Genomic DNA, 13,870 nt, shown 5'->3' on the forward strand with positions numbered 1-13,870 from the left:
CTAAAATAATAATAAAATAAAACAGTCACAAAGATTTTAATATATTTACAAAAAATATTTTGTTCTTTTTATGAGTAATCTGAACATAACTATGTAGAAACTGAAAGTATATACTTATTTATCAATCTTTTTAAATTCGAGAATTATTAAAATAATATATACATACTTTTCTTTAGGACAGTGGTGCTTTGAAAAAACATTGTTCTTTATTCTAACATTCTTTATTGTTTATAAATTCTCATTTACGTGATTTACTCAATTTTTTATTGTACAAAAAGTTTGGTTTACATTCACTTGTGTCATTATTCGTATAAAATTGTTCTTCATGAACCAAATCCAAAACGGAGCACAGAGTATTTATTGCTGTCTTTCAGTGCTAATTAATATCAAAAGAAAAACATTCTTATTCATCTTGCTATGTGGTAGGTTGCTTTGTATTGTGGTAGGTAGCCATTCATCGAACAATTGCGTACTGTGTTAATTTCAATGTATAGTATAAACTAAAAACAAAACCAAAAGCCAGCAGTGTGTATACAAAAAATTCGGCTGCTTCCTTTTCATTGGCAAATATAATTATTATTACTAGTATCCATCCTCTTGGCTTCGGCTTGATTGTTGGTTTTTGTTTTTGTTTTGTTTGGGCTGATGTAAAGTTATTGTTGCATGGGTTTCGTACTGGTAGGCAACTCGTCGATCTCGATCAGCTTCATATATTCATCCTCTACATGCCATCAGACATCCTTCAGCTCCTCGGGCATGTCGTTCTTGGGATGCTTGTTCTCGAAATGCTGCTTATAAGTCTTGGGATCGGGCATTTGCGACTAAAATGGAGGAGACATTTGATTACATACGAGTTAATCTATTAAAAGAGGAAGTAAGGTATGTAGTTTGTAATCGCAAGAAACACTGTTTTGAGTTTATCAATTTTCGCAAGACTATTTTAGCCTAGCGAAAACATTTTTTTTTTAAAACGCCTTTTGTTGGCAAATACATTTTGTAGAGAAAATGTTGATTCATTTATATGTCAAAGATAATATTGTATATCAAAACCGTATATACATATTTATTTCGAACCAAGGATAAGGATAGAATCGTCAAATCGATCTTTCGGAAACCGAAGAGACTCATTTAAACTTTGTCGTATACATTGTTTTAGTCTACTGTTCTATTGGAACTGCTGCATTTGGTTCGTATTAAGCTGGTTCTACTGTAGCTGGCTCACCTTGCAAACGGCGCACACATGAACAAGTGCTTTCTGGGCCGCCTTTTTCTGGTCGTTGGCGCTGTGTCCCTGCTGCTTCTTTATTTTGGCCTGCTTCTCGGAGGCTTTCGCCTGCGACTGGATCTTCTGGTGTCCGCGTGCCATTTCTTGCTAAAAACGAAACAAAAGAGTTAATCATTGATCATTGCGGAATTTTGCTTTTACTAGGCTTAAACAAGGGAGGCAGAAGCGCTGTTACTTTATTTATTCCCCCGCCGTCCAAAATCCAAGTGCGTTTTTGTTTACCAGATCTGTGTACCTCTGTTTATTTAAATTAAACCTGGCAGTATAGTGTACTGCAACTACAACAAATCACCCCCGCAAAAGAAAATGTGGCTTTCTGACCACGTTCTGCGCTCTTTTTGCCAGCCCATCTTCACTTACCTAATTAACCCGATTAATTTAGTGGCCTGTGCTAAATGCCGGTTTTGCAGCCTTTGTTTTAGGTTGAATTCGTTGTAAAGAAAATGTTTTGATTTGGTACCCGAAATTGTTGACGTTTCGCTTTAGAAAATTATTAATTTGTTGAGTTTTGTTTCGCTGCAAGATGTGAATGTGACCAGACTTTATATACACCCGAAATACTTAACAGGAAAACCTTCGGGTAGAGAAATTCGATAAGCATTTATCGGTGACCTAAACCATTTAGGGATATTTGCATTACGTAATGAAAAATGCCGTTATGAGACTTCGTAACGCACTACGTATTTAATTTGAATATAATCAACGCAGATCAAGTTTGAAATTTATTTAGATGGATTTTCCAAAGCTAACATAAAATATACCCTTGAATAAGTATTATGTTTGATAATTTCATATAAACTGAATTATGGTAAAATACACTCAGAAAACTAAAATCCTTGATTTAAGGAAAAATTGCCTTAACATTTTGAAAAATATTCTTTAATTTTTGCCTCTAATACAAAATTTAGAAAGGTATTACCTAACACGACTCCCAAGGAAATTTTGACCCTAAACTTTGTTCTAGGTCATGTTTACCTAAATTCTGTAAGAATGGCTTAAATTTAAGGCAACGTTTCCTAAGTTTAAGACAATTTTGTCCTAAAATTAAGGTGATTTAGTTTTCTGAGTGTAGGAACACTGCATCTTTTAGCTGTCATACGACATATTTACGAGCGACAGACTTGAAGTTCCCAGCGACTGTCACTTTTAATGCCTTTCACGGAATTCCTTTAGATTTAATATGTTACAAACAAAAATAAGTAAATAAAAGCGAGTAAATAAATATAACACGTCGATTATGGTCGTTTTTTATTTAAAACAAAAAACAAAATTATTTTTGAATAAATTGTCTATTTTAATGTTTTAGTAAAATATTTCAGGAACAGCTCAAGATATTTTAGTAAATTCATTGTTTTCAACGACCATATTTGTTAACAATAACCATTTTTTCCGTAAACTAGTGCAATACAAAGCGTGTATAGCTTGGAAAAGAAACCGCAAATCTAAAATAAATATTTGATTTGTATATTTATTTAATAGAAAACTTAACAAAGTAAAACTATTTATAATTACACCAGCATACTGGCATTATTATCGCAAAACTCGTAAATATTATCAACAAACTGCATTTCCTGCATACTTTTAGCAACTTGAGGGGTATTTTTCACTTCTTGTGAGGGTTGTGGTACCGAGACAGTGCCTGTCGTCGTTTCCTCCAAAGTCAGACGTTTTAAATTGTTAATCAGTGATATATCGTGTCTGATATCGTTCTTCAATTCGAGCAGTTCGTGCTCGGTTTTAATAATGTCATCCGCATAAGCCTCGATATTTCGCTGCAATTGCCCGACCGATACCTCCATTTCCGGTCCCTTGTACCGTTCGTTTTGCAATCGATATAATCGGCACTTTTCCGATAACTGACGTGTCAGTGCGTATTCCTTTTCATAGCGAACATTCATGTCGGCATGAAGGGATGCCAGTTTATTGCGAACACTATTACGCATTGGCTTATCCTTTCGCCTCCTTATGCAGTTATTAAAGTTGTTGTTGTTGTTGCATTCACTGGGGATCGCAGTCTTAAATGTTTCTATCGAAGCTTTGGTTACCTCGTGACGACTGCGCCTTCGACGTCGTTGCTTGGAAACCCGATTCTCGGCTAGTTTATATAGCTTGGCCTTGGCTGCATTTTCCGTACCCCTATAAAGTTGGTCTGGCATTATAACCAGTACCAAATCATCGGTCATCGATTGCTTTTGGCCAAGCAAACTCTTCTCCTTCAGTTTATTGGGCATTTTTGGAGGTGTCTTGGTAGGTTTTGGCATTATTTTCTTCCCCTTTTTAAGATGCAGGAGTTTCTTAAGCCACTTGATCATGGAAAAACTTGTGGTTTCTTGTGTATGGGGTACTAATTGCATAGCCTGAGGGTCTCTGAAGTTATCACGATGTTTCAACGATATGCGGAGCTGTAAAAGAAGGACACATAGAAATATGATTAACAAAAACAAATATTGCAGTCTTATTCAATTTTTGGGCTCTCTAAGTAATTTTCTTTAGATTCTTTAAGTCTTGTCTTGAAATTAGCTAAATAAAGTTTTAGAATTTTTTTTAGTTTTTATCCTTTATTTCTGAACTCGACTGATAAACTATTGAAAGTACTTTGTTTTTGCATTATCCATTTATTAGGGACCTATGAAAAGACTAAGATAATTTTAAAATTGGAATATGGTAATGAATGTAATCAAAGATTCATAATCAATTTAATTTAAAAGGTAAGGCACACGATAAATAATTTCTACTGTTTCTATTAATAACTCCAATAAAGCTATTTATTTTACTTCCTGTCATATTTCTGTTGTCTAACAATAAAATCAGCCTAACTTATTCCCCCGTGTCCACCACTCTTTCTGTCCATTAACTAGATAAGATCATCAAATAATAATTAGGAGTACGTAGCCCGCAAATGGCATTAATCCCGTAACTAATGGCGGGGATCATAAAAAATTTACAACATAATTAAGCCGAAACGAAAACATGAACTTTAATATAAAAATCAATAGGCAAATTGATTTCACTCGGTGCGTCATAAACAAATAAATACAAAAAGCCAGAGCATAAGTCAAATGGTACAATATATAGAAGGCGCGGGTGTGACGACTTTGGATGGGGTGGTAAAAAAAAACCGGGGGGAATGGGTTTTCGAGAACGACATGAATTTCACATTTCTTGGCTTGCGTGTGGCGCCAGGAAAAAAGCGTTTATTATGCAATCACTGTAGACTTTTTTTTGGGCCGAGTTTGCTGGTGTTTCTGTTTTTTTTATTATTTTTTTTTTTCTGCACGCCAGGTGGGATTCCCCTTAGTCGTTGCCATTACCTCATTGTGTACACGACTCCAAGCGCGCCAAACGGGCAAAATGGCCATGTTGCCGTCGTAGCTCCGCTCTATGCCGCCCCAACTTTCCGTTATAATGTAATCGCCGTAGTCACGCGATGCTGCCGCCGTATTCCTCTGGCCGCCATCTTGTTTTTCCAACGTCCGGAAAAGCAAAAAAAAAAAAATTCAATGAAACGAAACGAAATGAAACGCAAACACAAACGGGGATAAATAAAAGTAATTGTAAATAAGAAGCATAAATAAATAAAAAGCCAAATTGTGATGTACGAAAAATAGCAGTCACGACAGGATCGATTGTATTATTACCGACTTACCTTTCGGATTAATGCCGCCGAAATACCCATCGCCGTTGCTCAGTTCGTCATCAATCAGGGCCTTGATTATGTCATCGCAAGTCGTTTTGTTCGTCACTCCCGATACGTAACGCGCCTCGCCATCGTCCATCCAGATGGGGATTTCCTTGTGGCCTTGCTCCTAATGGGTCGCCGGAAAAAAACGGGGGGAAGTACCGGGATCAATAAACAGGGTTGCAATACATTTGGTGCGGAAATTGGGGACAGGTATTGGGTAAAAGACCTTGAGTAAAGTCTGGCGTTTGGTTATGCAACTGGAAAGGCTTTAATTGGCTCATTCAATAAACTACAATTTAACAAACACTTTTTTTTCTTTACTACACTAAATATGTTGTTGGACCACCTTTTTTTTAAATATCACAGCTTTAAATGAAAAAGTTTTTAGTTGGGAAAAAGTTTTTAGCAACAGCTCTTGAGGGAATACCAAATGGATCGATTTTACTTGGCTCATTTTATAACTGACTAACTATAGATCAGTAAACTTTATATTTTATATGATCAATGATTATGATTCTCTTTCAAAAAGAACGCTATATTAGGTGAGTTAAATAGCATTGTCCTTTAAAGGAACTATAATTTAAAGTTGAGATTGATTTGTTATAAAACCGTAATCCATTTGGGTTCAGATCCCAGTGGCATTTTCTCCTTGAGTTTGCCTGTTTATGCATATGACTAACGCCTGTGCCTGCCCCCCAATAAGATGATTTGTTTGATTTCAGAGGAAAAGCTGCCGCAGCCGAAAATCAGGTGTGTGGGTCGAAAGATTCAAGGGGGTTGTGTGTGTGTGTGTGGTGGCCAGTAGTAGGGGGGTTGTAGGCACTTACCACAGTGCTATTAACGCCATAGAGGGAAATGGAACGGTGGCGACGACTGGCCTGGCCAACGTTTCCATTTTCCCTGCCGTGTTTATTTTTGCACGCTTGCCGAGTTAATGGTAGTGGTGGTGCTTTAGGTGGTGCTAATGGTGTCTCCCCCACCGACTCATCCACCAGACGCTCCTCGAATGCAGCCTGCTTATTATTATTATTATTATTATTGTTGTTGTCTTGATTTTGACATCGTCGCGGCGGAAGAATGGGACTTTCGGGTAGATTCAGCAGCGATGGACAGCTGCCCAGATTATCATCGATGAATGTGGAGTTCTGCTGTTGCGGCGCCATGTTCCTTTGCCCCGTTGAAAAACCTCTCTCTCGCTAATTGGCACTGCAATGAACATAAAACAAAAAACAAAAAAAAAAAAAAACATTTAAATATAGTGAACATGCAATATCCTTGTTAGACATTTTGTTGGTTCAGCTGGGTGTTCGCCTACGCCGAACGATCAATTTAGATTTGTTGCCGCGATTAAATAAATTATGCAGTAGTCCCTATGCCGTACAATATGCACACCTATTTGGCATATATATATACTCTGGTATATATATAGTTGCAACTAGCCATAGACACGACGCAGCCCCATCTAGATTGTTAGAAAATTGCCTACCAACGTCAGTTGGCGCCAGTGGCCCATTATTCAGGAACATTGCCGGCGTTTAGCCTGTCGCACCATCACCATCACCATCACCATCCCATCATCCCATCGCAGTCCTACGAGGCCTACTAAGCCCCATTTCTCCATTTCTCCATTTCTCCATTTCTCCACTAGGCCCCCCACATTATTTGTTGTTCGGGGGGCGTTGTACGGACCTTGCAGTTTGTATGCAAATTCGATGGAGTACCAGCCGAAAAACATTTTCCCTCTTTTTAGCATTGCAATTGGCGGCCTGACTGACTTATGAATTAATGCTAATTTATGCCGCCGGAAAATGCAGCGAAGGAGCTCAAATTATATGGATTGGTCGTGGCAAGTGATGAAATATTTTTGAGCGAACAAATTATAGAGCGTAGGTGCCTGATCTGCTTGGTTTTTGCTGAAAGGCGTCGACACAGGCTAAATGCTTAGATTCAATACTGCAGAAAGATTATGAATGTTTTATATAAAACATAATCAACCATTATTAAATGGTGTAAATGAAGTAAGGCAGTTTTTAGGTATACAAACTTGTGCAGAAGTTTTAAAATAAGATCACTACATTGATATTAATATTTAAAACAAATTTAAGTTTGAAAAAATGTAAAAGGTCACCGACAAACGAAATAAATTTAAATTATAAATTAAATGAATTTTACCAGACCATGAAATTAGATAACATTAGATTGATTAGGAAACTAAGGTCCCCCCTAGGACCTTATTTGCGGCCAAAAGTGCAATAGAAATGGAATTTACAGAAGTTCCCTCATCAAATATTTATATACTCTCTGGACAGGTGCCTTAGCTGTGCGCCACGCCCCCTTTTCTATTAGAGAAATGAGTTATGAGTGAAGCAATTTGCGAAAGGATTTCCACAAGCGGGTGGAACTGCAACCAGCGAAGGACCTTTCGCAGAATATCCCTAAGTGTGTGTATGTGTGCTGCCTTTGATTGCGCTGGACACCTGGACATGCCAACGTTCATTTAAAAATGTAATTTCCAATCAAGATAAGTTCAAATGTAAATTTCCTTTGGCGAGGTCAATTACTGAACTCTGACCCGCCCCCGCATTGCACTTAATTGTTTCGAGCGAATGGACGGCCGCCAGCCTTATTACACATTTATGGTCAAGCGGTTGGCCAAGTTGGGAAACACTTATGACCCCCCGAAAGTTCAATGTCTCCAAAGTTTAGCCAGCGATTGGATTTCACTCTTGGCGCATTATATTTTTAACTGTTCCACAATTTTAGCCTAACCCGAATTAATTGCCCCTGTGCAATCTCCCCTCGATATTTCCGTTGCGTGTTGGGGCGAAATTAATTTTGTTTGGGTACTGCGCATAGGATTCTGAATTGAAAGTAGAGGAACCAACGCAGACGTGTCGTTAGCGACTCAGTGGGTTGGTACAGGGGGCGTATGAGTAATATTTCGATGGCTGTGATTTGATAATGTAGAAGTCAAAGCTCAACTCTTTCGTAAGAACAATGTTTTATTTCAAGGAATATTACTTTTTATACATTGTGTTGATTTGCTTACGACTTTCGTTTGCCTTCCAATTTTTAATAAAATTATACAAAATTGTTAAGCCAATAAGGGGTTGCTCTATATATATTTTTCCTATATTTTTTTAGACGTGAATAATAATTGGTTCATGTTTTAAAAAAATTTTAAGATGCCAAAGAAATCTCTACAGATTATAAACCTTTCTAAAATATTTAATTTATTAAGCCATTTTAGCTTTTATCTTTCTATTATTCATGTATCCATGCTTTTAAGTTTTCCCAATTTTCAAACATAGCTCTAAGAATTCTCTTCTACTGTAATTTGCTAACTATTAATATAATTTGCTTTTAGAAATGTTGTTTAAAGCCGTCGATTAAATTTTGGCACCCGCAGAACCACAGAATAATGAAATCAACTGTGAATTCTCCCAGTGCCAAGATTCAAAGCCAGCATGGGCATGATCTTCCAGAAACACAAAAATCTAGGTTGAAGATCACCTGGGATCGTTTACCTCTAGATATAATCACCTGGGATCGCTTACCTCTAGATACTTTCTCCAAGTGTGGCAGTAGTGTTACACTTTTCAGGTGATCCTCTTGTGTTTCTGTCGCGTTTCCTTCAGTTTTTGGCAGTTTAGTGGATAATTTGGCTCTGACGATTGTGTTGTTGCTGAGCGAGCTTCACTGGTTCACACATGCTGCAGCTGCAAGGACATGCTAATCCTTTGAGCTTTGACACTTGACTGAAGTTCAAATTTGAATTTGCTGCTATGTAAGGTGAGCTGGGCAGCGACGTCGACATCGCAGTCGGCGCTGACTGCGCTGCCACCTACCGGCCGGATAATATACGGGTATATAGAAATGTTTCTAGATCTAGACAGGTGCTAATGCTGCTGTCCCTGTCGCTGGCACTCGAATCGAGCCTGGCACTGAAAGCCTTTCGCTCCGTTCGCATTCAAATTCTCCACACGGCACAGGTCCTTCTCCTGCTCGACAAATCGTTGTTGCCACGAACAACGTTGCACAACAAATAACTGAACGGCGTATCCTTGGCGACGGCAAGTGACTAACTAAAATTTTATTTGCTACCACACAAAACTTTAAAGCAAAAGGAACGAGCTGCCCGGAACGCACACCACGACACACCTGGCGTTGCGGGAAAGAGAGCGTCCGAGGGTAGGTTCTCCTACTGCCCCGCCCCTGCCCCTGCCCCTGCTCTAGCCCCTGCTGTCGTCATCATCATCGTGCCACTGCCACGACTGCGTCTTTGGCCAACCACCAGCCACCACCGAAAATGAGTAAAAAAAAATACAGTATCAACGGCCGAGTGTTCCTACCAATTTCCACTAGCCCTAGCCTTCTAGAACTTCTCTCTTTTGGCCACGAACTCTGCCACTACCACTTCCACTACCATTACCACTACTACAACCACTACCACTACCATTACCTCTGCCACGACCACTCCCTCCGCTCTTTTGTTGCAGTCGCAGCTATTCCGTAAGCGAACTATAGCGTGTGCTAACCGCCGGCAGCACCAACACCAACACCAGGAACCAACAGGAACCACCGTCAACACCAACACAGCAATGCACTGGGAAAAAATATTGACACAAATAATCACCCTTACTGCAGTTTCCGATTTTCGACCCCTTTTAGTGTTTATCTATCAGGTTGCTTGGTTTTACAAAAATATTATATTCCTTAAATGATCTGCTGAAATCACCAAAATAGACTACTCATTATAATTAACCAAATTGTTTATTTTATTAATTTCCAACATAAATATTATTTTATTTTGCTTGTGTTATTTTAGCCAACATTGAGGAGCAAATATATTGATATTTTTTTTTCAACTGAAATACAAATACAAATTGAATACTGATATTATTTATATAAATTCCTTTAGTACACCGAACTCAATATAACACACATATCCATAGAACTTTCAACTTAAATCACTTAATTAGACAATTAATTTCAATTAATCATCTAGTTTATTGTTTAATTTCACATACTGACATTTCATACTATTCACTTTTTTTTTATTTTAGCCAACATTGTGCACTGTTGTGTAGGAGATGACATAATGGAATATATCTGAAAAGAAACATCGGAACATTAACAAATTGAATATTGATTTTATTAATATAAAGACTTTGAGTATCCTGAACTTAATAATAAATATTTCCGAATTACCGAGATTGCTGCAATATAATGAAACCATTGCCAAAAAACTGAATAAAGTCAGCATGTGAAATACAAATAAAGCATTTATTAAAAATATACAATCATACATTAAATTAATGCAAATCAAATCATAGTATAAAAGTTTACCGATCAAATAGAATATTAATGAAAGTACACATTTATAAATTCGACTGGTAGGCAATATTTAAATCAAAGGAACCTTTTGGTTTTGGCTGCAAAAGAAAATATTTTATACATTGAGCTTCCAGCCGCAAGTTGTCAATGTTGTATATGTTAAAAGTATTGTTATTTATCGCAGTGTACCAATGCCATGACGCGCACTTTGCGTTATTTGGTAAAACGAGATTGTTGATAACGTGCCACCAACAACAGCAACAAAGAACTATAAAACCTAGCGGTACATAAAAAACGAATTTCTGCCTTGTTTTTATCCACCCCCACTAAAACGCCCACCCTTCACCCAGCCAATACCGCCACCCCCACTGTTTTTTTCGCCGTGTATTTTATTGTTAATGGGCAGCATTTGCTTTTCAATTCGATTTTTTTCGATTTTTTCCCTTTGGTTGTACATTTGTTGCTAGCAGGCTTTTTCGGCCAGGATCAAAAACTTCAGGATAGCAGAGGGAGAAAAACTAAATGGGATTGAAACTGGTAGGGGTTGTATCTAAGAAATAGTGCTAATGGTTTTAGCAGCAGACTTTTGGTAGTTTATGTATGGGAAAGTAAAAGTGGCTTCTGTGGAATTAGTACTGAAAATATATAATACATTTTATTTTGAATCCGACTTGATTAAGTCTGTAATAATTGCTTAAAGGACTTTTTAGTAGAATTTTTGATATCGTAAATATAAATGCGTCTAGCCTATTAAAAAAACTGTTTCATAAACATTTAAATTAAATATAATATATTCTATTTTGAATGCGACTAGGTTAAGTCTATTGTTAAAACTTCAATTGCTCAAAGGATTTGCTTTTTAGTAGAATTTTTAATATCTTAAATATAAGGCGTCTAGCCTATTAACAACACTATTGTATAAACATTTAAGGGATCAGATATAAAATGTTTTCAAACAGCCAATATTAAAAATGCTTTGTTGAATACCAGATCTATAAATGAAGACGTTTCTATATACATATTTGCTTTAGCTTCAACTCCTTTGCTTGGACTCCCAATAATTTACATTGGACTCATTAGGATTGGGCAAGGGCAATACAAATATTCAATAATGCTCGAGCTCATTAGGAATCGATTCGATGAAAGTACGCCCCATAAGGCACAAAGGTGGAAATTATAGATGCAAAGTGGATGGCAGGTGCCAACTTATCTGTGTAATATGACAAATAGCCTCGCCTTGCAAGTCATTACAACTGTGCTTGGTAATGGTCAAGCAATTGCAATTCGAGTCTAGAGTATATGTAGCGCCTAAGCTCAACCACCAAATAACACAAACAAAAACAATTAAAAACACGCAAGTTGTTCATTTCTTGGGAAAAAGCGCGTGAAATTGTGACGCGTTTTGGGCCAAAAGCGAATGTGGCTACAACGGTTATGTAAATGATTGATTTGGAGCTGGAGCGGGTCAGGCTGTACTTGCAAGCTCTCAGTGACTAGGGGTTAGTTAGCCACCCTAGCTAACTTGGCCGATTCGGTTCAGCGATTTCACGGTATGGCACCGAGCTCGGCATAAACAAACATAATGCTCGTAATATCCTTATAATGGCACCAGCTACTCTCCGGTGGGATTATTATTACTATTACTGCTTTTTTAGTGTGGGAACCATTGCGCTGGTGGTTATTAATTTTTATTTGGATTTTCGTTGGCCACATAAAGCGACTAATTGCCACGCCTCCCCCATTCGCCTTAGCTCTCTAATTTGGCAGGTCCTTTTCGGCCACTGCATGCAATTGCCTGGCGCCACGTGTCAGCGGGGCATGGAGGCATGGAGGCATGGAGGCATGGAGGCGCCGAAAAGGGGGGTTATTTGTGGGGGGTGCTGTCTGACGTTGCATGTGTCGCATATATGGAAATTTCTTAATGACAGGGGCGTACGTACCACTCGGGGCCCAAGTTCATTGCGGTCGAGTTCAGTGCTCAAGCAATGATTGAGTTTTATTGTTGATTGCTGAGCAGAGATTGCAGGTCAGCCATACAGGGTTAGTTGTCAGTGGGTAGTGTATATGGTATAGGGTGTACCTGATTTTTTATTTTAAATCAATATTTTATATTAAAATTTACCTTATAGTTTGGTCAGAACATACTTATATTTGAAATAGTTTATGTTTCAAAAAAAATTAAAATTAAAAACTTATTAATTTAAAATAGTTGGAACAGTTGTAAGATGTCAGTGTATATTTTTTGAAAAAAAACATCAAAGTTTTAGTTACCAGTTTATTATCTGGTCAAAAAGGTGCAACAAAGATAATTTTTTAATACAAAAGACACAAATATTATACAATTTTTTTTTAAGTTGTTAATCAAAATATTAAAATATAAACTTTCCATATAATTGTTCTTAAGTTTTAAGAATAAGAAGAGGCATTTCGTTTTTACAAGTTTTGTTTTTTTAATCAAATAAGGCGAAATAATACATATTTTCTTGTGCTTAATAAACTCTATATATTTTGTTTGCTAAAAATATTATTTAGTACTGCTATTTCTTACAGGTGATAACCTTTCAATTGTTAATTTTGTGTTATAATACAAAAAGTTATAAGCTCTTTATATTTTGTTTGTTAATAATATTATTCAGTACTGCCATTTCTTACAGGCTATAACCTTTCAATTGTTAATTTTTGCGTTACAATACAAAAAAGATATTTCACCTTCTCATATTGTTTTTTAGGCTAAGGGGTTTTTCTTTAGGGGACCTTGAATTTTTCATTTGGGATTATAAGATGCAATCGATGTATCATATAAATTCAGCAGCCAGCATCAGCTGTTTTCTTAATTTTTCTTTGTTATGGCCGAAACACACATGTTCTCCTCCGCAGACTGACCCTGACATAAATATTTCCTAAGATCAATTCACATGTGTTCGATCCATTCCACACCCTCTACAAATTGTAACGTATTTTACCGCCACAGAAACAGCGTAATTCGTTTGCATCAGGTCCTAAAGAGGGGAGATTGTTACCTTTCGGGCCACTTACTGGCCAAGGCACAAAATAATTACAAGTGGCAACCGGCAGACGACAAACGGCCAACTGCATCCAGGTAGAACTGGCCCCTTCCTCGACACTACACCTTTACTTCTACCTTTACCGCGTGCCATCATCGCCGGCTGCTGTTGCAGGTGCAGAAGTCAGCGAAGCGAGTCCCGATCCCAGTTGAACTCAAACCCGTACACAGAAAAAAAAAAAGCTCGTTTATCTTTAGTAATTCGAATGCCAAGGTTAGGAGTGTTGAATATTTTTAATACTATTAGTGACTATACTTAAAACGCATTTAATATCCGGTGTATTTTGAAAAGCTGAAAATGTGTTCAATGTGTATTAATAACTATTAAGAAGACATACAAATAGTTTTCTGTGTAACCACGCACATTCTCAGAGCCAAAAGACAGTTGCATTTCGTGCGGGGCGGAAGGAAGCTGTTGCGCGGGTCAAAACACTTGTCCTCGTTCGTCGGTTCCGAGTTTGAACCTTCTGGGCGAACCTGTTTGCAGGTTTATCTGGCAAGG

General features: G+C 37.5%; 2 protein-coding genes across 6 annotated transcripts; both read right to left on the bottom strand.

Annotated features, from left to right (window-relative positions):
• Positions 1-209: 209 nt before the first annotated feature.
• On the bottom strand, positions 210-1,833 carry LOC128259944 (zinc finger protein 706-like). 2 transcript variants are annotated; one of them, XM_052992588.1, is made up of 3 exons: positions 1,646-1,833; positions 1,223-1,368; positions 210-821 (listed from the first exon to the last, which is right to left on the bottom strand). In XM_052992588.1, the coding sequence occupies exons 2-3, from the start codon at positions 1,364-1,366 to the stop codon at positions 732-734; spliced, it is 234 nt and encodes a 77-aa protein (XP_052848548.1). In that variant the 5' UTR covers positions 1,367-1,368; positions 1,646-1,833; the 3' UTR covers positions 210-731. The 2 variants fall into 2 exon arrangements, with proteins under 2 accessions (XP_052848548.1, XP_052848547.1); XM_052992587.1 differs by having other exon boundaries at positions 1,223-1,372; positions 1,646-1,832.
• Positions 1,834-2,733: 900 nt separating this feature from the next.
• On the bottom strand, positions 2,734-9,676 carry LOC128260103 (uncharacterized). 4 transcript variants are annotated; one of them, XM_052992832.1, is made up of 5 exons: positions 9,430-9,676; positions 5,795-6,173; positions 4,932-5,091; positions 4,597-4,742; positions 2,734-3,687 (listed from the first exon to the last, which is right to left on the bottom strand). In XM_052992832.1, exons 2-5 carry the CDS (start codon positions 6,128-6,130, stop codon positions 2,794-2,796), a joined length of 1,536 nt encoding a protein of 511 aa, XP_052848792.1. In that variant the 5' UTR covers positions 6,131-6,173; positions 9,430-9,676; the 3' UTR covers positions 2,734-2,793. The 4 variants fall into 4 exon arrangements, with proteins under 4 accessions (XP_052848792.1, XP_052848791.1, XP_052848794.1 ...); XM_052992831.1 differs by lacking the exon at positions 9,430-9,676 and adding an exon at positions 8,525-9,073; XM_052992835.1 differs by lacking the exons at positions 4,597-4,742; positions 9,430-9,676 and adding an exon at positions 8,525-9,121 and having other exon boundaries at positions 3,533-3,687.
• Between the last annotated feature and the right edge of the window lie 4,194 nt (positions 9,677-13,870).

Source organism: Drosophila gunungcola (genome assembly GCF_025200985.1).
Source record: "Drosophila gunungcola strain Sukarami chromosome 3L unlocalized genomic scaffold, Dgunungcola_SK_2 000014F, whole genome shotgun sequence".
Taxonomy (NCBI): domain Eukaryota; kingdom Metazoa; phylum Arthropoda; class Insecta; order Diptera; family Drosophilidae; genus Drosophila; species Drosophila gunungcola.